The sequence below is a fragment of the Scardinius erythrophthalmus genome (assembly GCF_964197995.2).
Source record: "Scardinius erythrophthalmus genome assembly, chromosome: 23".
NCBI lineage: Eukaryota > Metazoa > Chordata > Actinopteri > Cypriniformes > Leuciscidae > Scardinius > Scardinius erythrophthalmus.
The window spans coordinates 3,744,359-3,759,556 of record NC_138243.1 but is presented as its reverse complement, the minus strand read 5'-3'; the positions used below and the strand labels follow the sequence as shown (position 1 = coordinate 3,759,556).

Sequence of the window (15,198 nt, the reverse complement as noted above, 5' to 3'; positions counted from 1 at the left end):
GCGTCTGCTGGGGTAGCAGTGTGTGTGTGTGTGTGTGTGTGTGTGTGTGTGTGTGTGTGTGTGTGTGCATATGAGAGCATTAGGATCTGGTCTCTTTGCATCTGCTGGAGTTGCAGTGTGTGTGTGTGTGTGTGTGTGTGTGTGTGTGTGTGTGTGTGTGCATATGAGAACATTAGGATCTGGTCTCTTTGCATCTGCTGGAGTTGCAGTGTGTGTGTGTGTGTGTGTGTGTGTGTGTGTGTGTGTGTGTGTGCATATGAGAGCATTAGGATCTGGTCTCTTTGCATCTGCTGGAGTTGCAGTGTGTGTGTGTGTGTGTGTGTGTGTGTGTGTGTGTGTGTGTGTGTGTGTGTGTGTGCATTTGAGAACATTAGGATCTGGTCTCTTTGCATCCTTCACAGGCTTTACGTGAATGAGGCTGCTGTGCAATTTCTCCAAGCTGAGAATCAAATAATCATAAGCACTTATGTCAGAGATACACACGAGATCAAGTGCCGAGTATTTCATGGTCCAAAGTGGAGGCTTTTTTGTCTTTTGAAGCTTGAAGTCTGACTTCATTTCAATGATCAAAAGATCTGCTACACTTTGCCATTGCACAAACAATACTTTCCCCATTCGAAATCAGAAACCAAAAAGTGCATTTAATACTTACTGTATTTGGATGAATTATTTACACACTAGCCTAATGAAAAATGCCCAAGAGGTGCTTGAACTATAGAGCATCGAAGTGTGTTGCTTTAGCATAAATGATGAACGAACACAAAGATTAGGTTTTTTGATTTAAAAGCTTTTGAACATGGCTTTAAATAGTGGATTTCAGCAAAATCCATCTCTCTGACTAGACGAATACAGATTCGCTCTTGATAGGTGTGCAATATATGATTTTCATCAGTCCCTGTCACTGGGATCAAACGAGAACTGTGCAAAAGCAAAGCGAGCATTATGGGTTTAAAAGAGCCGAATTTAATTTAGCTTGGTTTGGAGGGTTATTACGTGAGGTGTTGCATTATGGATTTGCACAGATCTAAAAAAGGTTTAATGCATTTGACATGATGTCATTCTGCTCAAAACAATAGCTGTGTTTAATTATCAAACATATTTTCTACTGCATAACTAATAATTAGGCATTCCTTTTTTAAATGGCGTATGATAAAATGAACAAATTACAAGCAAACTGCCCCATCTTTCCCAGTTGGATTGTGGGAAATGGTTTTGCAGATTTTGGCATAGGCTACAGTTTTAAAGACTACACTGAAATTGTGCGTACTATGCACAGTATGTGTTCTTCATACTGAATCTCTGTGGAATATAAAACAAGCAGTAGTGTGCTGTTATTAAAAACACAAAAAAGCATATGTTAACTATAGTGGCCTTTACCAAACCGTTTTTTTTGTGGGCCAGTAGCATTTAGAGGCATGGCGTCCGTGCATCTAGGCGGTTGTTTTCTGGATGAAGCACAACTAAAGGAATATTTGCATTGGTTTTAGGTCTGGCGCGAGTTGGCTTCTGTTTATTTGTACTGTAATTACTGTCCAGCTGACAAGAAAAGCAATTCGTTTCGCCACTTCTATTGAGTTCTCAGCTATCAACAGCTGTTACCTGATACCTTTTTTCTCTGTTCGTACATGTGTGTGTTTGTGTGTGTGTGTGAGAGAGAGAGTATTTATCTTGTACCAGAATATGACTGAATTATGGGTACGCTCTATGGGTCAGTGTTAAGGCGCTGATCTATACATCTCTACACCTCCTACAGAAGCACTTTATTCAAACGGCACTTTGAGCTGCTTCACCTGCGCCACCACTGCAAGAGGACCTTCGTCTGTGCCCCGTGTGAAAGAATGACACTCGTGCTCCCAAACCAACACCTCAGCCTTCCAGAAGTGCATTCATCTGTCTGCTCTCTGCACTTCTGGTTTGTTTCGGTTGCGATGTGTCTTACTAGCGTTTCACTGACACCAAGTACTCAGTCTGTGATTGTATTGTTCTCATCGTCTGGTTGTTTTCCTATGACTGTCTGCACACAGATGTATTACAATAAGGGCTGCTATAGGAGGCAGTATCTGCTAGTGTGGGTCATAATGCCTATTCAGATTAACTGTACTTAAAGGGCAGGAATGATGAGGCAGCCCCCCCCCCCCTCCCCCAATGGCAGCGGCAGGTTGTTCTCTTTTACCTATGAAGCAGTGTAAAAGCTAATGCGATATGGATGAACCGTGTGCACTTTAAAAATCTGAGTACAGGTTTGTTCCCAACAAAGAAAACGAGTAAAGTATGCTTGTTATACGTGTATGTGCAATGCATGACCAGAAGAGAGCAGTGTTCGTATGATGTTTTTCTTGCTTTATGTATAGGTGGTATACAAATATTGCTTGTGTACACAATTTATCACCCTGATAAAACAGCTGATTTCATTTAAAAAGAAAGCAATTATTGTGAAGACTATTTTCCTTTAGTGTTAGAGGAAACAGCTATGTCAATTTATAAGGCCATCTCAAATGCTATTGTATTGCAGCTATATCCGAGTTACTCTAAACACTTGAAATCATGAAATTGGACTGTTATGCATTACATGTACTGAAGTCACGTTTTCAACCCATAGGCCTTAAAATCATTACGGTGCGGTTGTAATGATTGACTTTAGGGTTACAAATTGTTGCTCCAACGTAGTATGCCTTCATCTCTAAAACGCATGGTGTAAGAAAACAAAAGAACCGGGGAAAGAGTATTTCGAATGATCTCGCAAATACAATGAACAATAACACAAAAAGTCAAATATTTTAGTTCTGGGAATATGGAGCAGAAATGCATAAACTTCTGTATTTGTTCTTGGTAGTTATGTGGGTGATGTGACGTCCAAAAAAAGAAAACAGAGTGGTTGTTCACAAGCTTTTTTCAGTTGTTCCTTTTTTTTTTTGTGTGTTGATCATCTGCAGTTGGAATTAAGACGTTTTAGTGTTTGGTAAATGATTTTAAAAGATGGCAAAAAAAAAAAATGTAAAAGATATTTTGGTGTACCGTAATGTAGTGTGTCCTCCTGTAGAGCCTTCGAATATTATACGACTCAAAAACAAGAAAGAAATGGTTCTGTCTGGTAGCACTTTCTTTAATGTGAGTACTGTATTAGTTTCTGTCTAACATGTATGGTACAGTATGAATATTCCTGATTTGCCTTGTAATGTTTTTAAAAGGGTGAAATATGTAGGATTATACATATCTGGAGAAATATGAAGTTTAAAATAGACATATGTGCATGCCAACAGTAGGGTCCTAACAAACTTACAGTATATATACAGTATAGACAGTATATATATGAAAAAATGGTGCTATAGAGAACAAATAAAGGTGCTGAACTGGACCCTAGCTGCATGCATGTTGAATGACAATGGAAACAGTAGAGCAAACCCGAGGCCAGACGCCGGCCTAAATCTCACGATGCCCGTTCTCGACGCAAGCAGTTTTGCGTAACTGTAAGTCATGCATTCTTCCGAGCGCTCGTGATCCTGAGTCCCAGCCGTGTGTTGGTGGCCGTTGTTCTCCCGTTACGGTTGACATAGGAAAGGTGTGTTTTCCCCTGTTGAATGCAACCAGGGAGCAGCCCATCTACCCCAGTCTGATACTCAGACGTTACGTGAATAACAGCGCTTATAAACATGCGGGTGAATCAAGGTGTCTCCTGGGGGATATCCTCACCAAAGTACATGCTGAAATGTGTGATGCTTATTTACAGTTACCTAATATTTGTGTGTAAAAGTTCCACAGACAATCTAATAAAGTACAACTTTTTTTATGTTTAAAATGTGTCTTTTGATCAGATATCATTGGCTAACAGGAATATATTTGATTGACTGTTGTAAGAATATGCTGAAGTTTTTCCCACTTCATAACTTATTTTCTGTATAGTTGTTTGCACACTAATATTTTGGTATATAAACACAAATGTTTTTTTTTATAATTAGTGTCTCTGAAGAGTCACGAGGACAAATGTGTACAAACAGTGCAGGATACAGTCCTATAGTTTTAAGTGCTGTATTTGGCGAGTGAATCTTAACACTCGTGTCAGGACGAAATATCCCTCTGACTCAGCCATGGTCACCGATAGCTGCCCGATCCTGACCTCTCCCAGCAAGCAATTGTGCGTTTAAAAGACGTCTAATAGCCGTCCAAACACAGCCCAGACGTCTAGGCTAAAACAAGGAAAGATTTGGGATGTCAGTGAAAATTGAATAGACGTCTAAACCACAGCCCAAGAATAGACTAGTCATCAATGCGTGTCAAAGACATGAAACCAAACACCTTGTAATCACTGTTGACTTTGCTTATATGATGGCATATCATACATCTTGCTAGTTATTTTGACAAAAACGACCAAATTCAAGGTTATTTTGGGTGGGTTACTTTATTTAAGTGGGTTACTAATAGATTACTCATGGGTTACTTTCAGAAATACTGGTTATTTAATCAAGTAATTGTGTTTAATCTGTTTTACAGAGCTGCATTCATAGGATGTTTAAGTATTTTAAGATACTTGTCAGAGATTCGAATCATTCTCAAGAACCCACAAAAAAAAGGAAGCACAGAAACCAGCAAGTGAGATGATGGGCGTAAACGCTGTAAATAGAGACTTCTCTTTCTGAGAACGATGGTCAGTTGGTGAGCACCCTCATCTAAAAACATTTCCTCTTGCATAAACAATCCAAAGTGCATCTGAGAAATGCACATATGTTGGAAATGTAAATACTTAAAAGAGAGAGAGAGAGATGAAACAACCATTTTGTTCAGATTCAAGTGTCATCTTGAATCTTAACACATTGTAAAAGCAAGGCTTTTACATGAATATGCTGGCTAGTCTCTTTCTGTTTTCTGTGTGGCGACCCTTGACCCATATATCAAGAGAAGTTTCTCAAATAGTATAATACTAAAACTCAACAGTATTCTCAAAGCCAGATGAACCAGACGTTGTGATCTCTTGTGTGTGTGTGTGTGATATTTTCTGGAGGCTCACTGGTGGTTGGACTAAAGAAGAACCCGTGGTGTTAGTGCTAACAGTACTAGGTAATTTCCTGTGCTTTGCTGCTCAGCGTTTGAGGTCAAGCGATTTCCTTTTTGGTATGTCTCACTTGATGTTCCTCAAACTGAAGTGACAAACTTCGCACAGTTCCCAGCTAAGACATCTTCGATCATGTCATGCATGTTTAACTGCCATTTTACATGATGGTAAGTACCTAAAACTTTGATCTTACAAAGCAAAACGATTATATCTTTCATCAGAGTATTGATACATATCAGCATGTTTTCTCGGTTATGGTGTAGACGTGTGAGTTTACTAGGCATTAAACATTTCATATATATTCATATCTGTGTTTTCACATACACTGTCATGTGAATATAACCAACATGCAGTTTTAAATCTACCGATAATACAGCTTTAACAAAACCAGCCTTCTCTAGAAACCATGTGATTGTCATTGCATAACTGCAACGTTCCCTAAACCGTTATATCAGTTCTGACCACGTCTAAAAGCTGCTTTTACATGTAAAAGCTAAAATACCTGTGTCAATGTTTGCATTTCATTGATGTGTTTTACCATGTTGTGTGTTGAGTTTTGTTTTGGCAGTGTTATTCATTTCCAAGATGCATTTCTTTTTCTCAGTCAAGATTTCTGCGACCCCTCCTTGTCCTAAAATAGCATCTTCTTCGTCTGTTTAAAGGGTCATTGTTGAAATAAAACCTCAATGGCTTTTTATGGTTGTATAGTCACATGGTAAAGAGAGCAAACAGAGAGCTGGCCAGGTTTAACAGCATGTAGAGTAATCAAAGTTCACGTTAGTGAGCAGTGCACTGCAGCATATACAGTACTTATAATCTGGACAACAGGGAAGCTCTCGCGGCCATGGCATTTGGTAAGATTTAGTTTTAAACATTATTCTACATAAAGGCAGTTTCTCTGTACGGAAACGCTGGTCTTCAGATCTGTAAATGAGTAAATGATTACAGGGTGCTGATAAGTGTGCTTTTGTGCTAGTGGGCAACAGGTTAAGGAACATGCACTTAAAAGCACAATTGCTATACGATTGCACCAATGATCCTGAATCCGTATGCATTTGGTTATCTATATAAACACCCGAGACACCAACTGTGTTTGTGAAAAAGCTAATCGGCTGTTAAGGTTTCCGAGTTTTAACTGTTTGAGTGACAGCTTCTTATAGTGGGAATATCGCTGGGCAAAGAGTCATCAGACTCCTTTTGACCATCAGATTAAGTAAGGTATATTGTCTTTTTCAGGGTGAGTATCAGCTGTGAACGAGTATGGAGAGACGACAGCGTGAGGAGACGGTAGAGGGCTCCAGATCACAGCACTCAGCGTTAACAGCAACCCTGAAGAACTTCACCATTCCCAGGAAGAAACGCTCCTCTGGAGAAGGTTTTACTAGGTTTTCACAAAACCCATATCTGTGATGGCATGCAAACTGTGTCAGCAAGCAATAGCCGTCATTTCACCATCTTGGTTAACTATAGACCCGATATAGTCTGGCTATGAGTAACACACTTCTAGCCAAAATAACCTTGAATTTACTGGAGTCACATGTCATTTTTGCCAAAATAACTGGCGAGATGAACGATATTCCATCATGTTAGCAAAGTAAACAGTGATTACAAGGTGTTTGGTTACAAGGTTAATTTCTTCACTCATTTAATTTCTTTGTTATCTAATTGATGACTAGTCTATTCGTGGGCTATGGTTTAGATGTCTATTAAATTTTCACTGACAGCCCAAATCTTTCCTTGTTTTAGCCTAGACGTCTGGGGTGTGTTTAGACGGCTATTAGACGTCTTTTAAAGGCAAAATTGCTTGCTGGTCATGATAGTACTGTCACAATCCAGAGTTGATGTTGAGTTCATCTGCTGTTTTTAATAAGTGGTGTTTGACTTCTCTTGGGTCAGTCCTTCTGGAGCGTTGTTCAGAGGAGAGCCGCGATTACAGTCTCATTCAGACAAAACTGAGAGACTCCAACCTGGACTCGAGGAAGGACCGAGCAAACGCATGGATCTGGAGAGATGTTTGTTTAGTGCACAATGAAGAGCTCTTTAAAAAGTTCTCTGAAAAAAGGTAATTACATAAAACTGCATCGCGCAATAACATCTTCAGTGATTCTGCTGTTACCTACTGTAGCTGTGCGGTTCATAAAGTGAATGTTGCTGATCTCGTCGGCTGACTGCAGGGCAGAGATGCGTGCCAAAGGAAGACACGGGAGAGAAATGGAGGAAAGTTTCTGTTTTTTAGCTGCATCGGATCAAATGGCGGCCCAGATTTATCAGCATGGCCTGCGGGTTGGAAACACAGTCCAGCATGCCTTAGGAAAGCCATCACATGGTGTTTATCTGTTTAAGCATGTCGACGTGGCATTAAAGTCAACTACCAGCACATTAAGTGCAAAGAAATTATTAATTTTCAAGGTTAGTTGAATGTTTCTTGTACTCTCTAAACATTTTGGAATGACACTTACTTGTGGAAGGACATTTGTGAGCATTTTTGTGCTTGGGGCTTCAGGTTTTTTATGGAAAGGTGAAAAAAATTGCTCCAAGCTTGGACTGGAACAAAACTCAGGATCCCACAGTGAGCTTTGACTGTCACATGTGTAAAGATGCAGCGTCCCATCGAGACACTCTTCACCAGCAAGTACTCGGCTCTGCTGTGAGTTGATTAATCTCAGAATAGCAACCGATCTAATCAAATGAACCTAAAGATCAGCAGGAGTCTTAATCAAACATTGTTTTTCTAGGTTTTTCTGTTTGACTATAATGAAAAGCAGGAGCTCAGTGAAAGACCCAGGCAGTGTTTGCCGTATGCCGTAGTTTCATTCGTTCCCGCCAGCAGTGCCATTCTGACTGTACCTGTAAACCTACAACTCTCTCCTTCAGCGCTACCTGCCGGCCAAGTGCATGGTGAGATACAACAAGCCTCTTTATTAACACATCAAATACATGCATCATCATTATCATGTCAAGCTTAGTTGTATAGCACTTTTCATAATACATGATTTCAAAACGGCTTTGTAGAAATGTGTCTTGTAATTATGCTTCTATTTATTTAATCAACAACATGTGTGTTTATTCTACCACTGGAAATGCAATAGATCGTTTCAAAGCCTGTACTGTGGCAGAGAGAAGACGAAAAGGAAACACAGCCACCATTACATTCAAACATTTTGGCACGCCGGGCTGCTTTGAGACGGATTACACACCTCAAAATCCAGCTCCATTTCAAAAGACGGATATGCAAAACACTCAGTCACTCAAGCCGAAGCAGAGCCGGACTCCTGCCAGCGAGGACAGCAGTTCAGCGCCAGTTACGGGTCACACTGCTCTCTCCCAAAGCTCGCTGGGAAAGAAAGCATTCACACGTGGAAGACGTGACAGTAAATGGGACAAAATGCCTCAAAGTCCACTGGACCAAATTTCCACCATAGTGTATTCTTCACGCTTGGTCAGGGATCCGCGTCTGTCTAGACAAGAAGCAAACCGACAGACCAACTGCTCAGAGGCCGAGGCAGCGTGGGATCATATAAACGGCCAACGAGCCTGTCAAACCCAAGAGGACAATTATGGATTTGCTGGAAATAAGTGTGATTCAAAAGAGCCATCAAACATTGACCAGATGGAAGTTCAAAGAGAAAATGGTTGTTCCTTAAAATCCTCAATGAATGATCAATGTGTTCCCATCCCAGCATTGCCCTCAATGAAGTTATTCAAAATGAAATTCCAGAAATATGCTGCATACTTAAGAATGAATGAGGAAGAGAGACGTCAAAAAATCTGGTCACAAGAAAACATGTCACCAGAACAAAAGCAAGAACTAGCTGACCGTATACATTTCTATGAGGTTTATTACGAGAAGTATAAAAAGGGCGTACTCTTTCAAAAAATCTATGAGACAAAGGAGACCTCCAGTCTGTCTCAAAGTGAGCCCAAAGAAAATCATGTTTTACAGACAAAACACACAGACGAACAGAATCAGTCTGAGCAAGCACAACCACATGATGCTGCAAGTTTGTCAGATTACAATGATTTTGTTAACGGGGATAAGTGGAGCACAACACACATTCATGAGACCAAATATCCAGATCATCCAGAACCCAGCACAGAAATAAAGGGACAGGATCACATGCTACCAGAGACTCATCAGGAGGATCCCAATGGATGTCTGATTCAGTCTCCAGATAAACTTTCAGAGCAATCCTTGGTGCTGGGGTCACTGAGTCTCTATGACAACGCTGCTAGACAACGTGTTCAGTTTGACCTCAAGCACCCGAGTCCCTCTAATGAAGCTACGCTTAATCACAGCAATGAGTGTGAGCTTTCCAGAAGTGCAGGAGAGGATGAGCAGGACAATGGATCTGCTCCCGGGGTTAACTTGGATGAAAGGCTTAGCACTAAATCATCCGTTGTGTATACAAACAACATCATGGAAATTGCAAGCTGTGTCGAAGTCTCTAGCTGCGGGGCATCAGACAACTGTCCTGCCATGGCAGTAAAGCAAAAGCGGGATGGGAAAAGTTGCAGCAGTGTTCAAGAGATGGATTCTTTTAGACAGGAAAAATGCTGCAAACTCTCAGAAATATCTCCAGAGCTTGATATGGAAACAGTGCAGCTGGAAACTCTGTACAAAAGACTTCAACTTGATCAGCTATTGCCAAGCAAAAATCCAAAACATGTTTTCTCCTCAAGGGCTTACCTTACACCCAGAGTTATGGGCAGACCCGCAGACACCATTTCCACGGCAAAAAATGTAAGCAAAGATCAAAGCAAAGCTGAAACAAACCTAGACACAAGATGCTCGAGAAATCTCCATCTCTTAGTTAATCTAAAGGCCAACGAAACGTCTGCGTCTGCCCATAAAAGAGAAATGCTTTCTCTCTCTGAACGATTTTCAAAAATCAAAGGCCTTCAAAAGAAGTTGAGTGGAAGAAACAACAAAGTGATTCAAACCCCAGGGACCCAAATGTGCAGCGGTGAAGGACACAAAGAAACGGAAACCTGTAATGCCGAACTAATACAGCTACTAGCTCAGAGGTTCAGTAAAAGCAAGAGCTTGAGTAGACCAGGAATCAAGAAGGCATGTCTCAGAAAACAGCACACTGTTTTATCACTAGCTCACTCTCTAAAGAGAAGCACATATCTCAAGAGGACGCATTTTTGGAAAGCAAAGAAGAATCTTTGCAGAAGAATTGTGTCAGCTAAGAGTGCCAAAGAAACAGTAAACAGCAAGGCAACATCAGACTCTTCAAACAGTCTGTCACAGTCATCTGAAAAAGATCAAGACCTGGACTCTAATTTAAGAGTAACATCCCACACATCTGATGCTGATGATGACAGACAGTGGTTGAGCTGTCAGGAAGCTAATGCTTTTAAAAGTATAATCCAAGATCAGTGTTGTCCAACCATGTCTGTTATCAGCAAAGACTTGACACCATCCATAGGTTTCAACACTATTCCTGAGGCCAAAGAGGAAGCAATAAATCCTACAGAACCACATTCAGAAGATCTCTGTGGAAGCAATTCAGACCACACTGGGAAGGAGTCAAAAGATTTTACTTCACACCTAATTTCAGTAATGGTGGATGAAAGAGAACCAGTTAGGACAACTAAAAACATCTCAAGTCAAAACAAAATATCCTTGATGAAAAGCACGAGCAAAGATTATGGGAGTATCACAGAGCGCAAGGAGGAGAAAGTCACATCAGAGACTAGATTGGATCCATTAAGCAATGAGGATTTCACAATGAAAATATCAGTAGATGACAATGTAGATGCTTCTGAGAGCTTGCGTATTTGTGATTATGAGGCATTAAAAGTCAGCAGTGATATGACTGCAAGCAACACAAACAACAGTCATACAACTGAACAGACAAACATGACTCAAGAAGCCAAAGTGATTGATACTATTGATAATACAGCTGAGACAGACACTGTCAAATGTGAGCAAAATGCTAGTTCTCGAAATGTACAAGCAAGAGAAGACATGCCAGCAAATATCCAAAATATGAATCAATCAAGTCTTGAAATATCTACCAACACATCTAATGGCAGCAGTGTTTTGAATACTGATACAGACACAACATCAGATTCAAAGCAGTGTGGTCTAGAGACTTTGAAATGTGCATCAAATAATGTTGTAGATCTTACTGTTGATGATCCAGTGTTGAATGGCCAATGTAAGTTTTTGAAAACCAATTCGCTTGGTTCAACCAAATCACCAAGTACTCACATAATCAAAGACAAATGTGATTTATCAAGGCCGGAGCCAAACAAAAAAGATGAAACAAACTCACCAGAAACCCATCTTATTTCTAAACTAAGAGATTATTTGACCAAATTTGAGTCCACTGTCAAGAAACAAGATGCAGTGAATGAAGATCTGAAGGAAAGATCAGTGGTGTGGATAACACTTGACAGCACGGCACATAAACAGCAGTTGTTTGAACAAGGCCAGTACTGTATGGTGAATCTTCCCTGCCTGAAGCCTCCCGGCTGCGACGCTGTTACGCAAGACTGTCCCAGTGAATGCAATGAAACCCCTGTTCAAACCAGGAGGGCTCCTCGAGGGGAACATGCTCAAACTGGAGCTGATGTTTGCCTGCTAGTGCCTGTTGAGTCTAAGAGAGGCAGACGATCTTCTCAAACCAAACGCACTAGAAGATCAAGAAGGAGCTCAGTTATTAGTGTCAGTCCTGACAGTACCAGTGCATTAGACACCGTCAAAGATAATACGAGTCCTCTGGTCCAAGTGAACAACCTGAACACTGGTTCCCCAGAAATCTCCATCAGTAACACCCCCAATGCACAGTTCCAGATGCAAAGAGCGAGCACAACTGGCCGACAAAATCCCTCAGAGAATTTGGATAGTTTATGTGAACGAAAGAGTCAAGAGAATCAGTCTTTGAACACGATAGAAATCATTGACGATGGCGATGTCAGCAGTACATTCGCTGAAAATGAATACAGCATCAGTGACATTTCAAACACTCTTAAATTGGCTGACGAGACAACCTCGTTAACCGAACTTGGATCTTTGCAGTCTAAATGCAAAAACATGTTGCAGCATTTCATCTCTAGTTTTGAACGAGATCAGAAAGTGCCATTCAACCAGTCTTTTGTTTCAAGATGCCTCATCTTAGAGCAATACTTGGACCATCCACCTGCACAAGTAGACCTGAAGTACGAAGCAGTGAACTCTTACTTGGAGTTGCAGATGATGATGGAAGCTTGGCAGTTTGTAGAAAACAAAATTAACTTCATGCGAGGTAAACCTACATTTAGGAGTTTGCTTTGGTACGATCCCTCTCTTTATGGAGAACTCTACAAGGGGGAGGTTGGCTTTCAGCAGCAGTCGTCGTTGTTCGCTTCTTTCCAAAATATCCTGGCACAAGAGGGCTACAGCAAACTGCAGGAATACTACAGTGCCGTGTCCTTGTTGCACCGACAGCTCCATGCGGCGCCTGATGCCTCTTACTACATGTATCTGAAGAGCAAGCGTGAGCTCCTCGAGGCTGAGGCCGCTCTCAGGAATCCCCACGATATTAAAAGCTTCTTTTTATCAGTACCCATTGCATCGATGATCAATTTTGGAGACAATTTGGAAAGACTGGAAAAGGTCCATAAAGTCATAATGACTTTTGTGGAAACACCATCAGATCAGTTGCCTGGGACATTTAATGTGGGGAAAGCAGAGCATCTATCCATCGCATGCAGATATCTCCAAGAAAAAGCCATTTTCTTGAAATCATGCAAGGAAGTGATTAGCAAAATATCATGGTTTGGGATTGAACACCTTCTTTATGACGCCTCTAAGGTTCTCGTGTGGCAAGACATGGGTCATGGTGCACCAAGTGAGGTTCTCAAGACATATAAGAATTCAAACCCGCAGATTATTTTCGGGGTGACGGAGTCAGGTGTTGCCCTCGTGAACAAAGTGGAACAGCCTCCTGCGTCCATGGATGGAGCAGAGAGGAGACATAAGAGTGATCCTGCACGGAAACGCAAAGGTTTACAGTTATGGATGTCCTCTCAACCCAGTGATGCAAGGGTAAGATTTCGCTCAAATATAGACGACATGAAATCAAAACGTTAGGCTTGTAGTGTGGATGATTCAAGGCCCATGTTATTCCAAAGAAAAATAATTGTTTGGGTTGGTTGTCTTTAAAAAGTCCTTTTCTCTCGTTGAATATCTTCTTTCACATAGAAATACATTGCGATATGAGTTGCAAATGGCAGTTTACTTTGACTTTACACTCTTGAAAGTAAAAGTTCTGTATTGGCATTTGTGGTTCCAATTAAGAACCTTTGAAATTCATGGAAACTTTTCATTGCACAAAAGGTTCTTAAGTGGAAAAATGTTCTTTAGATTTTTCACACTAAGAAAATGAATCACTGAAATCACTGACACCAAAAATGGTTCTTCTATGGCATCGATGCAAAAACCCACCTTTTGGAGCCTTTATTTTTAAGAGTGTAAGGATGTTGCTTTTTGGATGATAGAAATGTTAAATTGAATTCTATTTGAAAGAAAAACATTGTGTATCTTTCTAAATGCTTTTATTTTTTTGAATAATCTAGAGTATAAATGTTGACAAAGAGGTGGCTGACAACATGGCCAAAAGGAGGTAGGAGACATTTTTAATTTTTAACATAATGATCAAATGTTTATTTTAATGCATATTGCATTGGCTTTTTAACAAATGTGTGGCTGATAAATGTTTCCAACGTCCTCAGGGCAACTCATCCACCCGTCACACAATGTAACATGCATAATAAAGGTGTGAACCCCCATTACCAAACAACTCCTGCAACCCACGTTGGGATCCCGAGGCCTTACTACCCTCTTCCTCACAGAGTGGACCCGGGCCATTGGGGAAAGGTTGGAAGTACGGCTGCGGACTGGACTATGTCTGCACCTTCCACGTCTCATGCACACTCAGACATAAATCCTCATCTTCTGTCTAAAAGACGAGTGACTTTATCACACTCTGATGAGAGGAGATCTTTAGCAGACGTACAAAGAGCGCAATGGCCTTTAGTCTCGGCTCCCCCAGCAACTTTACGAGGAGATTCTCGTGTCACACATCCAGCGTTTGATAGTGTTAAATATCGACAAAATAACACTGCAGCACATCGTCCTGTGCTCACACAAGAACAAGTGAACCGGTTCAGTTTAGCCATGACGCAACCTTATAATGTAGCCAACTGTCCTCTGAATGTGAATGCGGTTCCTCCTCCTGCTCCTCACTCTTTGACACATGTGCCAGTGCCCAGCAGGATTACAGCCATCCATTACCCATACTTCCTTCTGAACGGACAAACATACACCACAGGCTCCACTGCAGCCATTCACCCTGAGACTAGATATTATCCCAACACCATGGGCTGATGAACTACAAGATACCAGAGAATCACATGCATATGCATTTTTGTTGTATTTACAATTTTATTTACAGGGAAATTACATGAGAAAGAACTGGTTTTACATCTTACAACTAAAAATCCTATTGATGCATACACATGCACAAATACAGGTACTTTTAAGCAAATGTACTCTAATGTGACTTTATATAATATAACATAAATGTTCAGGTAAAACCATCCTTGTCGGCTACTGTATATAACAGTGTTTTGTAAAAAGAGTTCAGTTACTTTATTTATTGCAATTAAAAAAAAAACCCAAAAAATCTACAACAATATACCGTAAATAAAGAAATGATTTGATAATTCTACACACTTTGTGGCCAAACTGTTCTGCAATATTCTGGCCAGTTAGCTCACTGCATAATCAGAAACTCTTACACTCACAGAACTGTACAGTACCGATCTCTTACACATCAGAAACATGATACTTACATAGATACACTACACTGTACTATTCATGATTCTGGCACAGCCACGCAATGTTACCAGGTATTTTACATACAGTATTACTCTGCTGAGTTGTACTCTGCAGTTTAGAAATGTCACTTGAGGGGTCACTACTTTTGTTTTATTGCAGAACATATAAGAAGCCTGCATTATGCATTATTAGGCGCAGAGATGCTTGTGATGTCTAATAGGTTTCCCACATACCCGTTGTAAACTGCATGCATTGAATAACTGATTAAAAATGTACAGCCTGTAGTATAAACCTTCATTGAACATGTGAGCACGAATCT

The 15,198-nt window shown here is 40.6% G+C and overlaps 1 protein-coding gene across 2 annotated transcripts; it reads left to right on the top strand.

The window, feature by feature from the left end:
• Window positions 1–5,108: 5,108 nt before the first annotated feature.
• Window positions 5,109–15,175, top strand: tex15 (testis expressed 15, meiosis and synapsis associated). 2 transcript variants are annotated; one of them, XM_081354770.1, is made up of 9 exons: window positions 5,109–5,214; window positions 6,284–6,422; window positions 6,944–7,109; window positions 7,222–7,456; window positions 7,551–7,694; window positions 7,783–7,945; window positions 8,137–13,085; window positions 13,616–13,662; window positions 13,772–15,175. In XM_081354770.1, exons 2-9 carry the CDS (start codon window positions 6,308–6,310, stop codon window positions 14,424–14,426), a joined length of 6,474 nt encoding a protein of 2,157 aa, XP_081210896.1. In that variant the 5' UTR covers window positions 5,109–5,214; window positions 6,284–6,307; the 3' UTR covers window positions 14,427–15,175. The 2 variants fall into 2 exon arrangements, with proteins under 2 accessions (XP_081210896.1, XP_081210897.1); XM_081354771.1 differs by lacking the exon at window positions 5,109–5,214 and adding an exon at window positions 5,812–5,901.
• The last annotated feature ends 23 nt before the right edge of the window (window positions 15,176–15,198 follow it).

Excerpts from the sequence above, each read along its gene's own strand:
- tex15 (XM_081354770.1), top strand. The coding sequence starts at position 6,308 with ATGGAGAGACGACAGCGTGAGGAGACGGTAGAGGGCTCCAGATCACAG. Across the intron at positions 6,423-6,943 it reads GAAACGCTCCTCTGGAGAAG|TCCTTCTGGAGCGTTGTTCA; the intron begins GTTTTACTAGGT and ends CTCTTGGGTCAG. Across the intron at positions 7,946-8,136 it reads ACCTGCCGGCCAAGTGCATG|ATCGTTTCAAAGCCTGTACT; the intron begins GTGAGATACAAC and ends GAAATGCAATAG.